This window comes from Photinus pyralis, unplaced genomic scaffold (assembly GCF_008802855.1).
Source record: "Photinus pyralis isolate 1611_PpyrPB1 unplaced genomic scaffold, Ppyr1.3 Ppyr1.4_LG8, whole genome shotgun sequence".
Taxonomy (NCBI): domain Eukaryota; kingdom Metazoa; phylum Arthropoda; class Insecta; order Coleoptera; family Lampyridae; genus Photinus; species Photinus pyralis.
In genome coordinates, this window is record NW_022170819.1 from 22,591,898 (window position 1) to 22,612,607 (window position 20,710).

The 20,710-nt window shown below is 36.7% G+C and overlaps 2 protein-coding genes across 2 annotated transcripts; both read right to left on the minus strand.

The window, feature by feature from the left end:
- Positions 1 to 1,909: 1,909 nt before the first annotated feature.
- Positions 1,910 to 15,648, minus strand: LOC116178601 ((E3-independent) E2 ubiquitin-conjugating enzyme UBE2O). Its single transcript, XM_031498151.1, has 11 exons — positions 15,102 to 15,648; positions 14,911 to 15,054; positions 14,672 to 14,856; positions 10,658 to 10,840; positions 10,402 to 10,606; positions 10,157 to 10,354; positions 9,934 to 10,110; positions 8,161 to 8,439; positions 8,014 to 8,109; positions 7,760 to 7,967; positions 1,910 to 3,335 (listed from the first exon to the last, which is right to left on the minus strand). The coding sequence occupies exons 1-11, from the start codon at positions 15,531 to 15,533 to the stop codon at positions 2,251 to 2,253; spliced, it is 3,192 nt and encodes a 1,063-aa protein (XP_031354011.1). The 5' UTR covers positions 15,534 to 15,648; the 3' UTR covers positions 1,910 to 2,250.
- Positions 15,649 to 17,696: 2,048 nt separating this feature from the next.
- LOC116178521 (nudC domain-containing protein 3) lies at positions 17,697 to 18,832 on the minus strand. The gene is made up of 2 exons (XM_031498029.1): positions 18,570 to 18,832; positions 17,697 to 18,519 (listed from the first exon to the last, which is right to left on the minus strand). The coding sequence occupies exons 1-2, from the start codon at positions 18,815 to 18,817 to the stop codon at positions 17,775 to 17,777; spliced, it is 993 nt and encodes a 330-aa protein (XP_031353889.1). The 5' UTR covers positions 18,818 to 18,832; the 3' UTR covers positions 17,697 to 17,774.
- Positions 18,833 to 20,710: the final 1,878 nt, after the last annotated feature.

Consider the following 20,710-nt stretch of genomic DNA (forward strand, 5'->3'; position numbering starts at 1 on the left):
GGAAAATCAAACGCCAATTTCAAAATTTGGTTTTGCGCATGCGCAGTGCCAACTTTTTTATTTATGGAAGAATTTTAATGAAATGTGATACATAGGCACTTGGAATAAAGGAAAATCTAGCGCCAGTTTCAAAATTTTAATTTGCGCATGCGCCGTGCCACCTTTTTATCTATGGAACTATTTAAGTGAAATTTGATACTTAGGCGCTTGGAACAAAGGAAAATCTAACATTAGTTTTAAAATTTAGGTTTGCGCATGCGCAGTTCCAACTTTCTTATTTAGAAAAGCATTGAAATGAAAATTCTCATAAACTGAAATTGAAGTAGCACGTCAACAATGGATTGCCCATGTGCAATGCTATCTTTCATATTTGTGGCCGGATTTCTACGATTTTAACAGAAGTTGCATCTTACAAATGGGAAATGAATGCAAGTGGAAATGCGCTTTATGTAAATCGTTTACGATTACTTTTTAACTTGTTCTTCTTGAACGTCAATTGCAAATCTTCACACCATTGAAATAAAAGACTAAGGAAGGAGCTTATGTATTATTAGCTAGGATCCTATTAGGCTTCTCAATATGTCGGACGTTCATACGCACAGTGGTGTACGCACATTTAATATAGGTATTAATTAAAATTAATATTTTGTGAAGGATAGTACCATTGTATTTATAAATACAATGATAGTACCTACTGAAAATTACATACATTTTACTACAGATAGATTCACGATTTCTTATAAACAAAATCCATCTACCACTGTTTAAAGCAAATCTGAAGAGTAGATATATTTCAAAATGCTATTGCTACGGAAATGGATCTGTACAACAACTGAATGAAAGTAGGTATCTTGAAAGAAGACCATTTTAAGAAATAAAACATGGTTACCACCGATGAAATGTATTTTTCTTTTCTTAGCTTTTGACTTTGTTATATTACACGATTTACAGCTAACCATTAGAAGCCTAATTGGATCTCAACAAGCGTACGTTATATGTAGGTAACCCTTCTTCTTCTATTTCAATGGTTCACATATACAGCTAAACCACATATTGCGAATCAATCTTCTCTCAGACCAGTATATGTACGTAAGTTAAACGAAATCCTTTTGTATTTACGTGAAATAAACGAAGAACAATAATTTGGTATGCGTGCTCGCTGGCGAAAATTAGTTTAGAATTATCGCAATTATGTGAAAATAAAATCCTCACACGCCAACGCTAGGAAATTCTAACCTCGTCTGCCGAAAGCCTCCTTACAACCCGGCCTCACTAGCGTTTTATCTCGAAAATGCACACGTTGAATTATCGTTTGTATTTCCAGACATACTTTTGCTCACGTTCGCTATGAAACGGTATATGTGTACTATGTTGAACAAAATTCAAAGTGCCATTACCTATTTCACATTAAAACACGCGATTGTTGTATTGATCATTTTCTTAACCCTTCATAAGCTATTTCCATTTCAACACTTCACGATTTTAATTTCATGACCCAAGACCGCAATTCAACTAGGGAAGTGTAAAGCAAAGAGAGAACAAATGGACAACAAAGTAGTTTTATTGCATTTATAACCACTATAAAATTTCTTACAGTAGCTTCATTAAAAATGGTAACTAGAGAAATAGTTTTCAACATTACACAATAATTTACTTCAACAACTTCTTTCTTACAATGTAATAGGAATAATAAGTGAAGATAATAAATTAGCATTTGTGCAAAATTTTTAATGCAGTAAGCATAGTATCTGTTCCTTTAAAAATTTATTGCTCAACTAACACAAAGCAGTCTGTGAAGCCTGATCGACATCCCTGAGAAATGAAATGTACGTATACAAATGCCTTAATTTTTGCACCATATGCCAAAGAATGACAACACATTTGGCACCAAATAAGCTAATACCACAAACACAATACAAAAAAATATATTTCATTATTGTCTAGAATCTAAGGAAATATAACAATACTAAGAATATTCGAGAGCCATCTATTGCTTTTTGGTTAGGGTGAATACTGTGTTACGCATTGGAAACGAAACAGCCTAAAATTGAGCAATAACAAATTGGCTTGTAAGTAGTGAACTGAGCTAACTAACCTACTAATACTTTCAACAAATACCGAAAACACAACCATTACCAACAATATTGTAAAAGCTATAGCGATTATTGACGTACCTCTTCCAACGTTAGAACAGATACGAACGAGGAATAATTTATTAAATATAAAACTAAAGACGGACAATTTTTAGATTCACAGTGCGACACTTTGAGCGTCGTTAAAATTAGTCTTCTTTAAAACATCTCTAAATGCCTTAATCGCGATAGTAAGCGACAATTTCAAGCCTTTGCTAACAGGTAACAGGGGAAATTCGGGTATTAATGGCTCGGAATCGTCACACCACCTCTCCAGACGATCACACATTCGCTCTCCGTGCGTAGCGCAGTATGCATAAATCTCCTTTGCGAATACTTGCGGTGGCGCCAACGCCAATTCGGTCATCGACTGTACAAGTTTAAGAACAACAAGCTCGTTGTACATTCGCGAATTTTCATAACCCTGTTGCGATTCCATCTGTTTCTCGTAGCCAGCCTCGTTGTAGTAAGGCTCGGCTACCAGTATTAAGCCTTGAATTGACACGATTAATTGCAGCAAGGTGCTGTTGGTGTTCCAGACTTCGGTGCCCCGCCCCAGCCACGTCCCCAATAACGAAATACAGACTTTGCCTTCGACGTACAAATTCGGATTAAGCCTTTCCAAACTGTAACTGATGTAGTGGCAGAGAGGGGGCGATCGGGGATAATCAGAACTGAGCTGAAGGTCGAACAGAAACAATCCGTCTTCGTAGGGTGTGTTTTTTGGGCCCTCAATCATCACGGAAAGCAGATCCAGCCGGTTTCCGTAAGAACGCACCCAAACACCGGGCGGAAGGGACTCCCTCAGTAGTTTAAACTCCTTTTGGACAGTCTTGAAAAACTTTTGCTTATCGTTAGGTTCACATTTACTACTATAAAAACGATGGCTAAAGTGAGCTTCGTCTATAATCTTATATATGTCATTTTCACTAGAAATCACAGATTTGTTTAACTTTAACGGATTCAATAAACAGAAGCAATCCTCGGGCGTCGTAGGCAGACTTGGTAGGGGAGTCGAGGGGACCGGTAACGCGTCGGACGCTTTCGTCATTACCGTTAGCGCCTGAGGTCCGCCTATGCGCGAAATTATTTCCGCGTAGGCCAGATCCATTCGAACTTTCATCATAGAGAGCAACTCGACGCAGATGTTGTCGTCGGAAACAGAGGGACATTCGCTATCCGGCGTCGTCGCAGCGGAAGGTTCTGTAAAAACAGACATATATAAAATCCCACAAGCCATATTACGTCTTGCGACTTTAGAATTGTTGTGATTGTTCTAGAACGTTATCGAAGCGCACTAAAGAAATAAATACAGATGATCATTGTTTCTATGAAATATGATACGAGGTAGAAGTAATAAATTTGTGAATGAAATACAAGTGCCCAATTGGCGAAGGGAAGCCATGTATATTATATATAATTATTTTGTTTAACTCTTACAACCCCCCCCTACCCACAATGTTCGACTTGCATAACCAATAACCTTGTCTGCCCCATCTAACTTTTATGAAAGGATCTACTGTTGACGCCACGGTTTGGATAAAAAAAGGTTTCAAAATTTGGGTAAGTTAATATGGGCGATGAAAGTAAGCACTTTTTAATATCCCCAAATGAAGCTTCTGTCTCCTCCGACCACACAATTTAAAAAATGTTTTTACTAACTTATTTAATGTCTGCTTCGAATTAATTTTTTTCTTCTCCTAATTTACTTAAATCCTGGTATATGTATATCTTATATTTTTGTATTTTGTATGTAATTAACTTTATCTTGTGATTTGTCCTTTAATTGGATATTCTGTTAGGCAGTAAAGCATTATTATTATTATTATATGAGGGCGGCGCCTACATCGCAGGTAATTGGCTCACCTCCAATGGTTTTGTTATTACATTCTACTTTAGGATGTTTATATTTGCAATTTTTATTTTTCTATACCTATTTACATTATATACGCTTGTATAGCGCTACCTCTTTAATACAATTTATAACATTCCGAAATTACTTGCTGTCAGATAGCATGTGTAAGCCAGTTATGTTTTGTCCTGTAAGGTAAGAGATTTGGGCATTCTTGCATAATGTGAGCGACTGTTAATGCATCTGCCTCGCATTGAGGGCATCTTAGAGGTACTTGTCCAAGTAGGAGGTGGCCATGAGTGAACCTGATATGTCCCACGCATAAGCGGGTTTATTATTATTATTATTTAATGGTGCTGTACGTGAATACAACTTGCTCGTATGTAGCTAATTGATTGAGTATGGTGTTTAAAATGTTGAGATGAATTTCAAAGTTTGGCAATAACAATGTCGTCAAGACAGACGAATATGTCGAATCCTAATGTTTTATCTGCAACCCTTTGCCATGTTGCGGTCGCATTGTGTAATCCGAAACGCATGCGCGTAAAATGAAACGGCCTTCGGCCCGGAACTCTAAAAGCAGTTTTTTCCTTTCATTTCTCGTCCAATTTGATTTGACAACGCGCACTTTTAAGATCAATGGAAGAAAATAAGAATTTGGCGTCGTGTAACCTATCTAATATTGCCGAGCTGTATGGAAGAGGATAAGCGTCTCTTGTCATAACGATAGCGAGGCTCCTGTATTTACTAAACAATCAAATTCTTTATCCAAAATTTTCATGGCACCGTACGATTTTGGATCTTCCCACGCGATAAAATTACCCAAGCCTTCCATGATTGATTTGCCGGTGCGGAACCTGTCCGGCATCTCGAGAATCTCAAACACTGTTTTCCGCACATCACAAAAAAAGAAAACGTTGTCACTCCCTTTTGACCGCATTTAAAACAAAACTTTGTAAATTGCTTTACCTTACAACCTGAAAAATTATGGCCTACTCTTAAAACAGTTCCAACACTTCCTTCTATTTTCACGTGCGTTATTTATAGCAATAGGACAAGTCTGTGACTGCTCCCTCCAATTTTCGGCTGGTGACGCGACTTGGAATGATAGATCTGGTTCTAAACTGTATTTTTAAGAAATCACTCATTAAAGCTATGTTACAATACTAACACGAATCTATATAATAGCTTTGTTTATTCATTTATAGTTATTCCACCTCAGTGACTGAATGTCCTGCTACAACCTTTAACCTGAGTTGCTTCATTAAGCAATCTTGGTTGTTTTCTTTTTTATTGATAACAGATCCCGTTTCTTCGAATTTAGCGACCAAATCTTGAACATAGGCATGGCTTAATTTTTTTTTTTGGTTAATTATTAAATTGTTGTTAAATTGTCTTAATGAATATTTTTATTGGTACCACTGGAAAGCATTTTTCAGTAGCTTTCCAACGATGTGTCACAAGTATGGGGTTGCCATTTAGGATTTTTCAAGAGAGGGGGCTGGGAGGTTAGGGGGGGGGGGTTGCACGATTTTCAATATCTTCTTTAGTTTGGAAAATATGGCCGACTGCAAATTTTTAAATTTGACACCTCATATATAGGGGGAAATTTTGTCTGGAACACTGATTAGTGATTAAATATTCAAAACTACAATTTCTGCAAGTTCTTTTATGGTACCTATACCCACAATTGTAAAAAGTTGACGATATTCTAATTTGTGATAAGGGCGTACCTTTGCATGGTCAAGGGGCCAGACCCAATAGGGTATGTTTTTTGTAATTAATTGCGCCATTTTATTCCGAATTTAACGCATTTAAGATTTGCGTACCTATCTGTCACTGTTTTTGACAAACGTCAATTTTTCTCTTAAACATTTAGAGATGCAAGGGTCCATTCTAAAATGCATATCTCTTAAACCGTTTGAGATACGTGAGGTATATTTTTGGGCTTATTTATGGGTCCAATCGGTAGCTAAGTGAACGGACCGTTCCAATCTTCCTGGACAAACATATTTAAGGTTCTTCAAAAAAGTGTAGTATACCAGTTGATTCAAATTCGAGGGCCACCATGAGGATCTCGAGAACCGTAAGAGATCGGTTGGTAGTTTAAATTGGGCAAAGTTGCGTATTTTGATGCTTAACAAAATGCAGTTTTGAAACTGAAAAAATTCCCACTACTTTTGGAAATATCCTGAAAAAACGAATGTTTGTAAAATCGTTTTTATTTTTTACATTTTGAAATAAATGACACATTATTAGGCCACTTTTTTTCGTCTACAAGATGCTACTTTTAAATTTTAAGTTTGACGTTTCGTCTCCCGTCAACCATCATCAACTTTGTGTTTTTCTTATGGAAGTCATTTTTACTTTTTGTGTCATTTGATAGAGAATTTTTTTTTAATTTCAAAAATGTAATCACAATTTTTTTAATAACGTTAAAATATCTTCTTTTTTTGCCTAGAAAACTTTCTCTTGGGTAGGTAGTGTACGTATACAGTATCTTGTGTTTTTACAAATTAATAGCGCTATTTCTGATTAAAAGATAGTGATGTTTACATTTTTGACATCAGAAAAAACAAAGTTGATGATGGTTGACTAGAGACGAAACGTCAAACTTAAAATTTAAAAGTAGCATCTTGCAGACGAAAAGAAGTGGCCATAATAATGTGTAATTTATTTCGGAATATCTTTTTAAATAAATTTGCTGTGACTTAGACCGATATCACCCGCATACCTGCGCGATTCTGCCCAAAAACTTTTCAGCTCTTCCTTTTATGTCTAAGAATATGGGTACTAAATTTGGTTTCAATAGGTCCGGCCGTTTAGCCGGAAATGAGACTATTAGACGGGGAGGCAACGTACATAGTAACTAAACCATAAGCGACAAAATATTCGCCAATGTAGGCTGAAAGTACGTTGAAAACTAGTAATAAAATCACTCGTCTGCCAGTCGTAAGTGGCAGCATTAAGTTGGGGCGGCGCTGAATGTGTGTCTTCTTTAGGTGATCAACTAAATTACTAAACTATAAGGGTCACGGAAAAGATTTATAACAAGAAATACCATTTTTCCCATAGTTTTCAAATATGCTATGGCAGACGATTTCAAGTGCAGCGTTGGCGGCCACAGACACCCTTCAATGTAGGGAAAAAACACTCCTGAACTTCCCACGCGATAAAATTACCCAAGCCTTCCATGATTGATTGACCGGTCTCGAACACTGTTTCCCGTACATCGCAAAGAAGTCAACGTTGTCACTCCCTTTTGACCGCATTTAAAACAAAACTTTGTAAATTGCTTTACCCTACAACCTGAAAAATTATGGCCTGCTCTTAAAACAGTTCCAACACTTCCTTCTATTTTCAGGTGCGCTATTTATAGCAATAGGACAAGTCAGTGACTGCTTCCTCCAATTTTCGGCTGGTGACGCGACTTGACATGCTAGATCTGGTTCTAAACTGTATTTTTAAGAAATAACACATTAAATTTACGTTACAATACTAATACGAATCTAGATAATAGGGATTGTGGATGTAAGGTGCTATCTCAATGTAGATTTGGTCCTAGGGATTAAAGCAGAAATACAAAATTTGAAACCTGCTGCACAAAGAGGTACAAGCTTAATAGATGTGCTAGCATCCCGCAGTGAAAAATTCAAGTGAAACTTTTACTTACCTCAGTGAAATACACAATGGAGCACAATCATCTCTTACATTTTTATTGGATTTTGCAGAATTTTGAACAAAGCTAAAAAGTATTTACATAGTAGATACTAACCTCCCGATTCCTTCGTTTCGCCATCCTTCGTCTCCTCTCCCAGCTGAGTAAGTTTGTGCTCCAATTTCAGAACCTTATTAATATTCTCCTTTTCGGGATTTTTGCTACGCGTCGACGAACAGCCCAGATTTTCGACGGTCGAAAATAACCTCCCTCGCAACTCTACGCCGTACGTCTTCGCCTTTTCCTTAATTTGAGCCAACAGGACCTACACACAAATTTCTCAAGTCGACGACAAACAAACGGAGACTCACCTGAAAGTGCCGACTTTTCAACGTAAAAAATGATGTGTCTAGGAGTTTATCTAAATAACTGGAATTGTCATATACCATCAGCAACTCCTTTAAGAGCTGTAAAATATTTGGTTTAATGCGTGATTTAAGCTACAAACGGTTGGATACCAAAAAGCACTGACTGGAGCTATGCTGTTTTAGAACGTCCTTAAGATATGTAACACGACCGCGCACGAAATCGAGACGCGCGGCCATGTTTTGTAAAGCAGTCTCGTCGGTGAGATCGCCGGCAATCGACTCGATACTTTCGGTCTCCCAAGATACCTGTGCGCTATCTTCATTGTCAGTAATCGAATATTCGTAGTCGATACTGTCGGGTATCAGTTCCAGATTTTGAGGCCAACAGTTCTCTTGAACACCGTTAATCCAGTGTACAATGACGTAACCCTACGACAAACATAGCATTTGAAAATTGATTATCTGATTATTCGATAATCATAATCAGTTTATTTCAAAGCGAAAGTTGACCTTATGTGGGATCTTGTACTAGTTGGCATGTGATTATGAATAGGGATGGGCGATAACTGTTTTCACCTATCGATAAGTATCGGGACTTACCTATCGATATATTTTACTTATCGATAAGTATTTTATTTCATATTTGCGAAATTCGGAAACTATCGTTTCTTTTATAGTGTTTGGTTCAGTATAATGGCCAGTGTCCAGATGATGTGTTGCTGAAGAAGATGTAGTATTATGTTTAATTGCCAACAACTGCTCTTGAACTCTGACATTTAGTCTCCTATTAGTCTGACCTATGTATGATCTCATACAATTAGTACAACAAATTTCGTAAACTCCTTGTTTTTACCTGGGATATTGTCTTTGGGATTTCTAAGGAGATGTAGAGAACCGTGAGGTTTAAAACATACGCTAAATTTATCTTTAGGAAATTGTAGGCAATTTTATATAATTCTGATGCTTTTTATGCGTGGATTTGGCATGGATGATGATGTGACGTAGCGCTTCTCTTGAAAAAGGGAGCAAAGTTAAGTTTCTGAAACGTCGAGCAACTAAAAATAGTACCTTTACACGAGAGTAAACCCGAAAATGGATTTTATTAATAAAAATAGTAGCGCTCGTTGAAATCTCAACAATAACATAATTTTATCCTACCAATAGTTATTGACATATCGATATATCAATAGTTATCGACATATCGATATATCAATAGTTATCGACATATCGATAGGTATCGATATATCGATACTTATCGATTAGTATCGATAGTTATCGATATATCGATTTTTTTAGTTCTACCTATTGTTATTCGATATATCGATAACTATCGATACCTATTTTGACATTAAAACCCCTTTCAAATATGCGATGGAAAAGTAGAGTTGATGTTCTATAAGCTCTTCGCTTTAATATAGGTAAAATTTACAATCAATTATACTCTGGCCACAACTGTGACAGTGACACAAGAAATTCATTAATGTTGAAATCAAGGAACTATACGGTCATATGTTCTCAAAATAAAAATTAACAAGTAAACAGGTTTTCGTCTTGGGGTGAGTAACTTTAGCGCATTTTCAATGCTATTTACTAAAAGCATCCCGATTGAGCTGGGCCTTATTTCCAAAAAAGCGCTCTTAATTAACTTGAATTTTGACAACGGTCCTGTATTTTTCCGATGACGGGAAACCACGAAATTAATTAAAATCGCTTTAACTTGCGTGAACATGTCGAAGGTATAGGCGGGCAGAAAAAATGCGAGAAGTGAGTATTCCTAACGGCTACAGATTCCGTAAGTACTGAGTACCAGTGGGGAGTATCAACGCAAGAAATTAAAAAAAATTGGTCTTCAAGTAAAAAAGTTTCTCCTATTGTATGTTTAATGCATTGAATGATTCAATTATCAATTATGGATGCAATTACCTCAGGACAACTATCCAAAACTGTCCCAAACCTCTCACTCTCGACTGGAATTCGTTTTACCACACTACCTGGACGGAATGCGTATTTCGGATGCTTTCTTAAATCGTACACGCTCATTTCGTTCGTTGAAAGAAGCTGGGGCTTTTCGTTGCCATCACCGTGAGTGAACCACTTAACCTACAAATGAATGGCTAAGACTTATCTATCGTCGATGGATACTAACCGTGGCGGTTCGTTCCAAATGATTCACGTGCTGAATGGCACCGTACTTTTCGGTTTTACCATCGTAAGTGACCCATTCGCCGGGGAAAAATTCGTGATCGTCTAAGGAGATGGAGTAGTACAAAAGAGTCGTTGGAATATCCTTTTCTTCGGTACCGTCTTGCCAGACGACAGTTACGCGTGAATCTGTACATAATACCTACGAGACAAAGATTTTTTTTAGCGCCACTAGCTCGCGCAACGCACCTCCACAGCGACGGTATTTCCTGGAACAAGCTCACGTAGTTTGGGCGGAAAATGTTTGGCATTGAGGCGGGTGTTTGATGTGGTGCTCGACGAACTGCCATTGTCGGATACCTCCTCCTCCCCCTCCTCGGTGTACCAATCCTCTTCGGGTTCGGTTATGTTTACACATGTAGCTAACATCGAAGGACGGCGTAATTTAGGCCCTCTATACATAAGTGGCGTTTTAGTTGTGGTCACAGAATGTTTACCCGTTTACCTGTCTTTTTTAGAAGTGCGATTGACAATATGCAAAACTTTATGGTGTTCAGGCTGATGTAACACAGACTGTTTTCGAATCCAATCCTTTTTCTTTAGTAAAACGTCTAAAACGCTCATCTTTAAAAGTCGTCGTTCGGCCAATTCCAAATGAGAGTTTTCGACTGGTTCAACAACTTTCAACCTAAAAAAATGTATCACTAGATACAAATCTAAGCGGTTTTGCGCATGCGTTACTTAACTTCTGACACGTGCAATCCAAGAAAATTTTCCGAAAATTGCAACACAAACAACAGAGTTGGCTTTTTTTGACGTTTGTCATTTATTGTTCTATATATCGTTCTTTATAAATGTCATGTTGTAATAGGAGGTCGCTTAGTCGTTTTCAAAAACTTGGTTTTAAATTGGTATTTGGGTCAACATATGAAAATTTCCACATGTACCGCTTCATAGCGAACGTGAACGAAAGTATGTATGATAACAAGAACCGTATTGCTGAAAGCGAGCGCGGTTGCCACGGTATCTTCGGACCTACAAGTTTCGTTCTGACTGTTGCCGGGGACGCCACAAAAGTGCAGGTTTACTATTCATTTAGAAGGGTACGCCAGTCGAACACTTCTCGTCAACAGAACACAGAATGAATATCGAAAAGATTCAAACACTTTTTCAACGAAAATTTTATTTTTGCCAAAAATAGAATTTCCCTACAAAATGTTAAGTTATTTACGCATTTAGAAAAGTGTGATAATGGAATGTTACATAGTGAGAAAAAAGTGCGTTTATGTCAATATTTTGAGAATGCCACTGTCAATTGTTTTTATGTTTCCACTATTGTAATCAGCGTAAGAAACACACTAGTTCTCTAATTTAATCGACATTGTATTTCTTATAATTACCAAGTTAGTAATAGTGCCAACTAAGTTAGGAAGGACCTGTTGGCTTTTTGAAACCAAAGAGGGGGCACTGTAACGGAAGTCATCGATGAATATAAAATAAATGAGAAAATTCACATGAGCATATACGACAAGGCTGCAAATATAAATGCTGCTATTAGGTTCTGAAATTTACACTTAATTGGATGTGTTGCGCACACTTTGCAAATAATGATCCATGATGCAGTTTTCAAAAACAAAGATGAATTCAATTAAAAAATTTCGTAAAGAACAGTGAGCAAGCAAATAAGTACTCATATAAATTGACATATTGTTCAACAATTTGTTGAAAATAATTTATTACCAACTCCAGTTTTCATAACATTTTTTTTGTAATTGATTGATGTACTTCATGTAACTAATACAAAATAAAGTTTTTCCAATCTAATTAACCTAGAATTTATTATATTCTTAATTAATCAAACATCTGGTACAAAATGTAATTGAAAATGTACACGTCTCTGGATGCTAGATAAAATTTAACATACACAAAAGAATGGTATTGCTGAACTGAAAATTCAACTTATTAGTTGGAATTTGGTTAATTTATCCTTACAACTTAGAATTTTACAGTCAACAAAAGAACGAATTAATTGTCTTTTAACTTTTTTACCGGTTGGCGTTAAAAGTAGATCTAATCACACGCCTTATACACAAAAGAGGTGCACAGTTTTATTTGATAAAACTTGTTTTTTAACGTAACTAGTCACTCCAAATATAGCGCAATGAAAAGTATTGCACCTTGGACCTTAACGCTTTCGTGGTAGCAATTTATTTAAATGAAAGCATGCTAATCCCATAATACTACGAATCGAATTTGTGAGCTTACCCTTAACCATTCATACTGCCGTCCATTAGATTTCACTACATGATGAAGTTGCATAAAAACGCCTCTTGTTCGAAAATGGCGGCACAATTTTCGGTTACGCAGTCAAAGATTTTTTATATACTGCGGTTCGAACTTTTAATTACCAATAAAATTTTACGCGATCTCAAAAAACGGCTTACACAACTCACGTGATTCCCCTGGGAAAATTTCGTTCTATAAATTTCAGCGCTTACGTAACGTAGGTTTGGCACCTGCGTAGATTCTCTTCAAAAGTTTGACTGACTCACACCCAATTTTTACTTATGTACTCGCCTAGCACCAGTGATAAAACTAAATCTAAGCTTTTTTGTCATGTGAATGTATAATAGAAAGACCGTCCCTCATTCCCCGTCGGGATGGTTTCTTAGAACCGGCAACACTGTAGCTTTTCGACTCTTATCTACTTGAGCACTCGTTTCTTATCTTAACGCGCTTTATTTGCTCGCATGTTAGTTAGTTTGTAAATTTAACAAAAAAATTTTACTAAAGCGACGACCTGTTACACAAGTCAGTTGTAGATCTTTATATGGCGGAGCGCGGTGAAATGAAGTGCCAGCTGCAGATGAATGGCAATTCCTGACTGAGTTAGGGAGCGTTCTGAAATGTTTTCACCAAGCCACACAAAATTCTGCCAAGATTCTATTGTCAAAAGATTTGCGCGTACTCGCGTTTCAAAGATAAATATTTATCGATCAACTGCAAAAACCGAAATAATACGTTTTTGAACCAGGATAAAGAGACCTTGGTATCGAGTGCTCGATTGACAACAGAATCTGAAGAAATCCCAATAGCGGTGGAAGAGCGGTGATCTCTGGAAGAGTCACAATAAACACCAGTCTCTATAAGACCATATAAAGATGTAAAGTAGGATTTTCCTTAGTTTGCACACACGTCATCAATTCTGTTTTTATTTTTATTAATAAAATTATTTTAAACGGCAATAAACGTTGGAATTACTTGTTTATGTTAGACTGGTCAATGTATTTCACGTTACCAAGAAGTGGCGACATATATCAATATCAATATTGGCCGATATTGGCACACTACCTCCTATATTAATTTGAAAAGTGCATCCAGGACTAGCGAACTAGCCATTCCAACCGAGATTCCAACTATGAAGAAAAAATGAAAATTGTAATTTTACCCATGTTTATTATTTGAATGATAATTTGTTGTACATGGCTGGAAAGAGAAAAAAAAACTGTATCAAACTGAGTAAAAATCCAATATGGCGTCCATTTAAAATAATGAAGTTAATGTCAATATCTCGAAAACCGCCATTTTGAAATGTTTTTTCTATGTCCATTGAATTTATCTCGGAATTTATCCCATCGAATCTTGCAACTTTTATTTTAAACTTTTTTCGATAGCTCTCGGTGTTACTAAAATATTTCAACTTTTTAAAAATGGCGATTTTCCCTTTTTTCCAATTATCTACGAAACGATTTGTTTTTTTGAAAATATCACATCGGAATATCCATCAGCATCAAAAACTACACAACTTTGCCAATTTAACCGAATTTGTAAGTATAATAATAACAAACATAGCCATGTTATCCTAGTCAATTTAAGACACCCTATATATATCACTTCCAAGAAATGTTCAGCTCTTTGGTAATTATGTACAGATTTCGACCAAACTTTAAGGGTTGGTGCAACTCATAAAAAATTTTAGTTTAGTGAATCAGTCAAGTCCGCCATATTGGAACAAAATGGCGGCAAGAAACTTATACCTACACCTGATCGGCCGAGCCGAGCCAAAAGGAATTTTTTATTTCTACAGTGTGTCTGATGTTCATATGTGAATGTATAGTATTCCCACAAAAATGATCATCTATTTGGTATGGTTTCTGCTCGAGTTTCTCTAAAGCAGAAGGTATTTGGGACTTAAGGATTTTAGAACTTTTTAAGTGCAAAAATTAAATTATTTTAAATGGAGGTAGGCAGGAATGTTTTTATAGGAATGAAAAGAATTTGTTCCCATGGGAAACTAAAGTAATGTCAATGCTCTCCAATTCATTGTCAATAACATTTGGGGGATTTTACAAAAAGTAAAACCACAAATAACAATTTTATTGTAATTGGTACCACACTTTTTCACATAATTATCACCCAGAGGAGAACAATTTAAATTAACCACATCCTGTTATTGCATCTGTATACAGGGTATTCCAAATAAGCATATCAATATCTGATAAACACATAACGTACGTACCTGGGAACATCTTCGGGTTTAACATCCGCAAGATGAGTGCTAGACATTGAATCGTACCAGCAAACCTCAATGTCTAAAGGTTCGACCTTTTGTACAGTGAACCTTTGGCGTGATTGCATCGAGCGTTTCATCACTTTAGACCGGTGTACCCACTGCGGCTGCTCTAAATTATTTGGAGTGCAAACCTGGAAGAGAACATTTCAAGATGATATCCCGAGCCAAAATCCTGAAATACTAACCACTTCCTGGCCGGGATAAAATATATCGAAATAACTTCTGTTCCTTTTAGTTAACCAATAATCTTCGACGTCGTGATTAATACTCGAGAATACTTCGACGGTTGAGCCACATTTTGATTGCATTTTAATTTTTTGATCAATACCCTAACATAATCCAAGCAATAAGAATTGAAGGCACTCAGTGAACTCACCTGTATTCTTCCATACTTATTATCGAGACACACGGCGACATTATTATCGAACTGTGAAACGGTATTTAACCGTTCACTGGTAACTCTTTCAATAATCTTGTCAGTGCCAACAATTTGAACGGTTGCAAACTGCTTTGCCTCTTTACAATAGCCCCTTTGCGTTTCGGTCCCATTCTCTAGTCGACGGACTATATCACCGGGAATGATACTTCGGCTCATCAAGCGTACCTTATTCTGTTTCCAGACCGAAGCCCTGGAGCTGTTAAGCCACCAAACTCGAATTTGACCTTTTTGTAATTCGCTACTATCGTCCGCATCTGTGGACGCTTCGTAGCTATCGACAACAACACCGAAGTTAATTTTTTTACGCTTATCGAAACGGTATACGATATCGTTAGTATAAAATTCTTTAACTTCATTTACAACGGACATTTTTTAACCTATACTTTTACTAGAAAATTTTCACAAATTAAACGAGAAACGCCATATTTTAATAACCAATGCGAGTTCGTTTTTTTGACGTTTCGTTCTGCGCATGTCCCAGCTTTTTATTAACAAATTTTTGAATAGACGATAAACTTTTCCTGTTCGTTTATTCAAAAATATAGCTCTGTTTATCTTAAGTGGTCGGTATAAAGCGTTTTCTAGATTATTTATCAAATACTAGTTCTTTGACTTTGAAAAGCACATTTCAATCTTACGCTCCAGTGGCGTATCATACATCAGGAATACTCGGCCAACAGGAAAGGTGTGGAAAAACTGGCGATTCAAATTAACACTAGAGGCGCTGATGTAATTTACCAATGGCGTTTATGGGTAAACATTGGGTTGTTTTAGTAGGTTTTTAAGTGAAATTCTACTAATTCTACTGTCATTTTTAAGACTTGAAAATATAACCCCTCTTTAATCCTATCCTACCTGAAAGGGCTTTGCTTAAAGTTCTACCTGGCGTTAGTTACGAAAACGAATTCCGCTAGTCGCTAGTTTGGTACTCGAGAATAGGGTATACCCTTACTCGAGAATTGATACAAATGGTTTATCAGCCTCGCTTTACGTGTATTGGCGAGTTGTGATAACCAATTCCCCTACTCATACATTATCAGTCTGTAGCTATTCAAGCTTTATTCTAATTCATTTCATTCATTTGTAATTTGTTGGAACAAGAAATAAATATACGACCGTTAGGTGTTCAAAAATGTAAAAACAAAAAATTAAACACATTATAACGAGAATAGAATAGAATTTGGCTATTTATTTATCATGTCTGTCATAAGATTCTTTATCTACGCGAGAAAAATTCTTTCTCAAAGTGAATAAGGACCAGAGTGTTATTTGAACCCAGTAAATTTTGAGTCTGTTGTAATTTTGGGCAAGCAGAGTAATTGTGGAAATCTATACTTATTGTGGCCTTTTGTCTTTTGAAGTCATTTTTGGTGACAAATAGCGGTGTGACAATCTCATTTATTTTTAGCACATTTTTTTAAGAATTAAAAAGAAATGTGCTATTGTTTGCGTGTTATAGGTATCCATCCGTCCGGACCCACTTCTGCCGTTTTGAACTGCTTCTATAGGGGAATGGTCCTAAGACCTAGTCATGGAATTTGTTGCAGTAGTAGGTAGCATACCTGTGGGGTGTGCCAAACATTTCGTTGTCTTAAAGGGGGGGGCCATGAATTATTTCCTGAGATGCTGTTTTTGAAAGTGAAACGTACATAACTTTTACATACGACAACCAATTGGTCTCAGATTTTGGATATCTACGCATGCTGTGGTGCCAAGTTAAATTTTTGAAAAAGGGGGGGGGGGTAAACACACGTTCTACCCTTCATATGGTATTCAAATGGAAGGTCTCGCTAAATTAAAATAAATTGGTTTGTACAAAGTATAACTTTCCTGTGCGACTCTTTTTCGAGTTCAGTGGGTGACGGCTCCTTAACATGATCACTGATCAGATATATTCCCTTCTATCTCCAGAACGGATTGTCAGAAGAGGGTACTCACAAAGGGCGATTGGGACGTCTGGAAGAAATATATCCATTGATGATGTCAAAGCTTTAAGAGTGAATATCTCGATAACGGTTTGTTGGAGGAAATTACTCTCAAAGGCAAAATCTGCAAAATGAAGTGTGGGAGGATTTTGAATGTATGCCAGGCGCTCTTTACTAAGCTATTTCGGTTTAAAAAAATGTGCTTTATCTGCACAAAAGTTGTGCACAATTTATACTTTCTATGGAGGAACAGGTTAGACAATGAGATCTATAATTTCTGTGGCGAGCGTGTGCCGGCTTGTTCCGTAGTGAGCCCTAGCGCCCATCGCATTGGCGAAACGTACCGGCCAATGACAGCACACGACGCGAGTCGGAATCCTTTATAAGCGGCGTTCCTGCGAGCAGAGAGTAGTGGCATCCGCGCTTCGAGATCTTCAACAGCTCCAGCCGCCTACAGCTGAACGCGACCTCGACTACCGGCTCCGTCTACAGCTGACCATTACTCCCCGATCGATCCGCCAGCTCAGACCCGCTGAAACCACGCTTCGCCTACGATCCGAGCCGCTTGTATATATTGTATATATTATTTGACAATAAAACCATTTGGTTTACGTGCCAAAATTTCTATAAATCTATTAATAAAATAAGCACAATACAAAAAAATATAAATAGATAGATATAACATTTAAAAGTCGGTGGCCCCGAAACTACCATCAGATTCAATAAGTACAGTACTTGGATCAACTCCTTTGAAAGGTGAACCTTCGACAGCAAACGCTTTAGCCAACTTGTTACGCATCTTAATGTCTTCGCTTGTTGGTAAACCGTGCAGTTTCCTTTCCTGATTCCAAGTCAACTCCTCAATTTGAGCTTGGTTTTCTTCGGATAATTCGTCAAACGGTCTGGAACAGTCAAATTTCGAAATGTCAAGCTTCGGTTCAGTTTTTGTTAAACAATTCCACCACATTTCAGACGATTTGTCGAGGTGAATGTCGAGTTTTCGTTTGTCAAGGGACCAGATTGCATCGTTATGTTTAACTTTTTCACAAAGTTCTCCGGCCAGTAAAATACTGTCAGATTTTTTATGCTTTACACGTATTTTTTGTGATTGTATTAGAACTTCAATGTCTTTCGCAGTCGACATTTCGGGAAGTCTCACTATTATGTTAACCTCGTTTACTGTTTGAGACCAAGTATAATTTTCATGCACTGCACCATTGTAGCTGTCCGAAGGTGAAAAAGTCTGTTCTGACTGATTGCTATTGCAAGCTGGCGTCTTAGATGTAACTGCAGGATTGTGTTGTTCGAGTTCTTGCTGTGCATCTTTAGATTTCCATTTAACGAATGCTTCCTTAACGAAATATTCTGCCCATCCTTTAGGTAACCCAATTGCAGATTTTGGATCTGTGGCAATACAGTAAAAGTCTGTTCTGCAGTTATGTAAAGCATTACATTAAATTCATTGGTTACGTGTACTTACCTTCGTTTGAGGAATCCAAAAATAATATCCAAGAAATTTGGTAACGTGTGGCATTCTTTCAAAATAGCGAGCAAGGTTTCGTCGAATACTGTGCCTTCCATTTCAGAGATACCAAAATGTATGTAAAAAGTAAACAATAACAAACAGCTGATGCTTTGACACCTGACAGACGGCGATTTGTTATCTAGTTTTATATACAGGGTGACCACACACAACTGTTGGCGATATATTTGGTAGTAATATTGCATTTTATACACTTACCTACTAACGTGTGATGTGATTCTTGACCTTTTAAAATTAAATATTTATTTTGCCGGTTTTTTTTTACAATTGTCTATTTTTTGTATTAGAGGAACCATGGCAATATTAATACCATTAACATTATACCGGGTGAATATTCCCAAACCTAACATAGTGAATTAACATGGGAAAAAGGTTTTTTGTAGATAGTTGCTCCCCATATGTTAACTTAGAGAGTTTATAATGACACCAATCGAAAGAACATTTTTTCCTCGTCTAATGATATACGAATTAGTTCATTTTCGGTGTATTTCTCACTATTTTATCAAAAATTCGGCAATAAAGCCACTTACCAAAATCATGTTAAGCCATGACTATAGTAAGACAAAAATCAGATTCAAACGTCGAAATCAATATCAGTTTATGACAACTGGCATTGATTTTTCTGTAAAATGCGGTTCACTGAGGAAAAAGTATTTATAATAAACAACGCTTACAGCGGAAATATTTATTCTAGTAAGCGATATTTGTTTTCCGGGCATTTTAATGAGCGTGCCATTCCGTCTGTGCCAAAACCAGGAAATTTCCATGGCTTAACATGATTTTGCTAATTGGATTTATTGCCGAATTTTTGATAAAATAATGAGAAATACACCTGAAAATAAAATAATTCGTATATCATAGATGAAAAAAAAACTCTTCTTTTGAATGGTGTCATTATAAACCCTCTAAGTTAACATATGGGGAGCAACGATATGCAAAAACCGTTTTTCCCATGTTAATTGCCTATGTTCGGTTTTAAAATATTCACCCGGTATGTATTATAAAGGATGTGGCATTTTTAACGCACATTTTAAATTCGAAATTAAACACATTAAATAATTACGAAATTGAAATATTTTTATTGGAATTTGAAGTTGTGTTCATGACATTACGTATGGAATATAACATCATTTAAATGGCCACCTCTGGCTTGGTGGCAAGACCGCATTCTTTTATTGAAATTTTCCATAACATTTTCGCATAATTCTGGTTCAATCTCCTCAATACAGCGACGAATTTCGTCCTTCAATGCATCGATGGTTTCAGGATTGTTCACATAAACCTTGCTTTTAAGAAAACCCCAAAGAAAGAAATCCAATGGGGTTAGTCGCAAGATCTTGGAGGCCAGTTAACATCGCTGAAACGAGAAATTATGCGATTTCCGAATTTTCCACGCAATAACTGCATGGTTTCACGTGCCGTGTGGCATGTGGCCACCAAGCCAGAGGTGGCCATTTAAATGATGTTATATTCCATACGTAATGTCATGAACACAACTTCAAATTCCAATAAAAATATTTCAATTTCGTAATTATTTAATGTGTTTAATTTCGAATTTAAAATGTGCGTTAAAAATGCCACACCCTTTACAATGGTTTTTTTTATTATACCTGAATCACAATCTCCGTTTTAAACACTCAAATGCGTGCGAAAAAGGGCCTTTAAAACACACGTGCTTTAAAGTTGCTAAAGTAACGATACTTCAAGTATGACTTTTGAAACTGTCATCTGGATGAAATAAAAAAATCCTCTTAGGTCGCTTTCTGTAAATGCAGAACATTTCTTTGGCTTTTGTACCTATCCTTTGGTTGAAGCTTTCACAAACGCGCGTAATTTAGGTATGCTTCCTATTGTGTTCCCGTAGAGAGATAGAGATATATATAACGGTATTCATTATTGAATTAGAAATTGATACACAACACAATACTTTATTTACACAAAATGTATTAATATAATATATCGAATAAAATCATACTCAACTCTATACCACCAGCCACACACCATCCTGACTGTTTTACAAGCATGCGCAATAGCTGCGCACACAGTGGCGTAGATACTTTACAATAGTCTCCCCTACT

Coding starts and splice junctions, on each gene's coding strand:
- LOC116178601 (XM_031498151.1), bottom strand. CDS start 15,533: ATGTCCGTTGTAAATGAAGTTAAAGAATTTTATACTAACGATATCGTA. Junction 10,607..10,657: donor CGCACTTCTAAAAAAGACAG/GTAAACGGGTAA, acceptor ACTTATGTATAG/AGGGCCTAAATTACGCCGTC. Junction 7,968..8,013: donor TGAAAAGTCGGCACTTTCAG/GTGAGTCTCCGT, acceptor ATTTGTGTGTAG/GTCCTGTTGGCTCAAATTAA.
- LOC116178521 (XM_031498029.1), bottom strand. CDS start 18,817: ATGCAATATTACTACCAAATATATCGCCAACAGTTGTGTGTGGTCACC. Junction 18,520..18,569: donor TTTGGATTCCTCAAACGAAG/GTAAGTACACGT, acceptor ACATAACTGCAG/AACAGACTTTTACTGTATTG.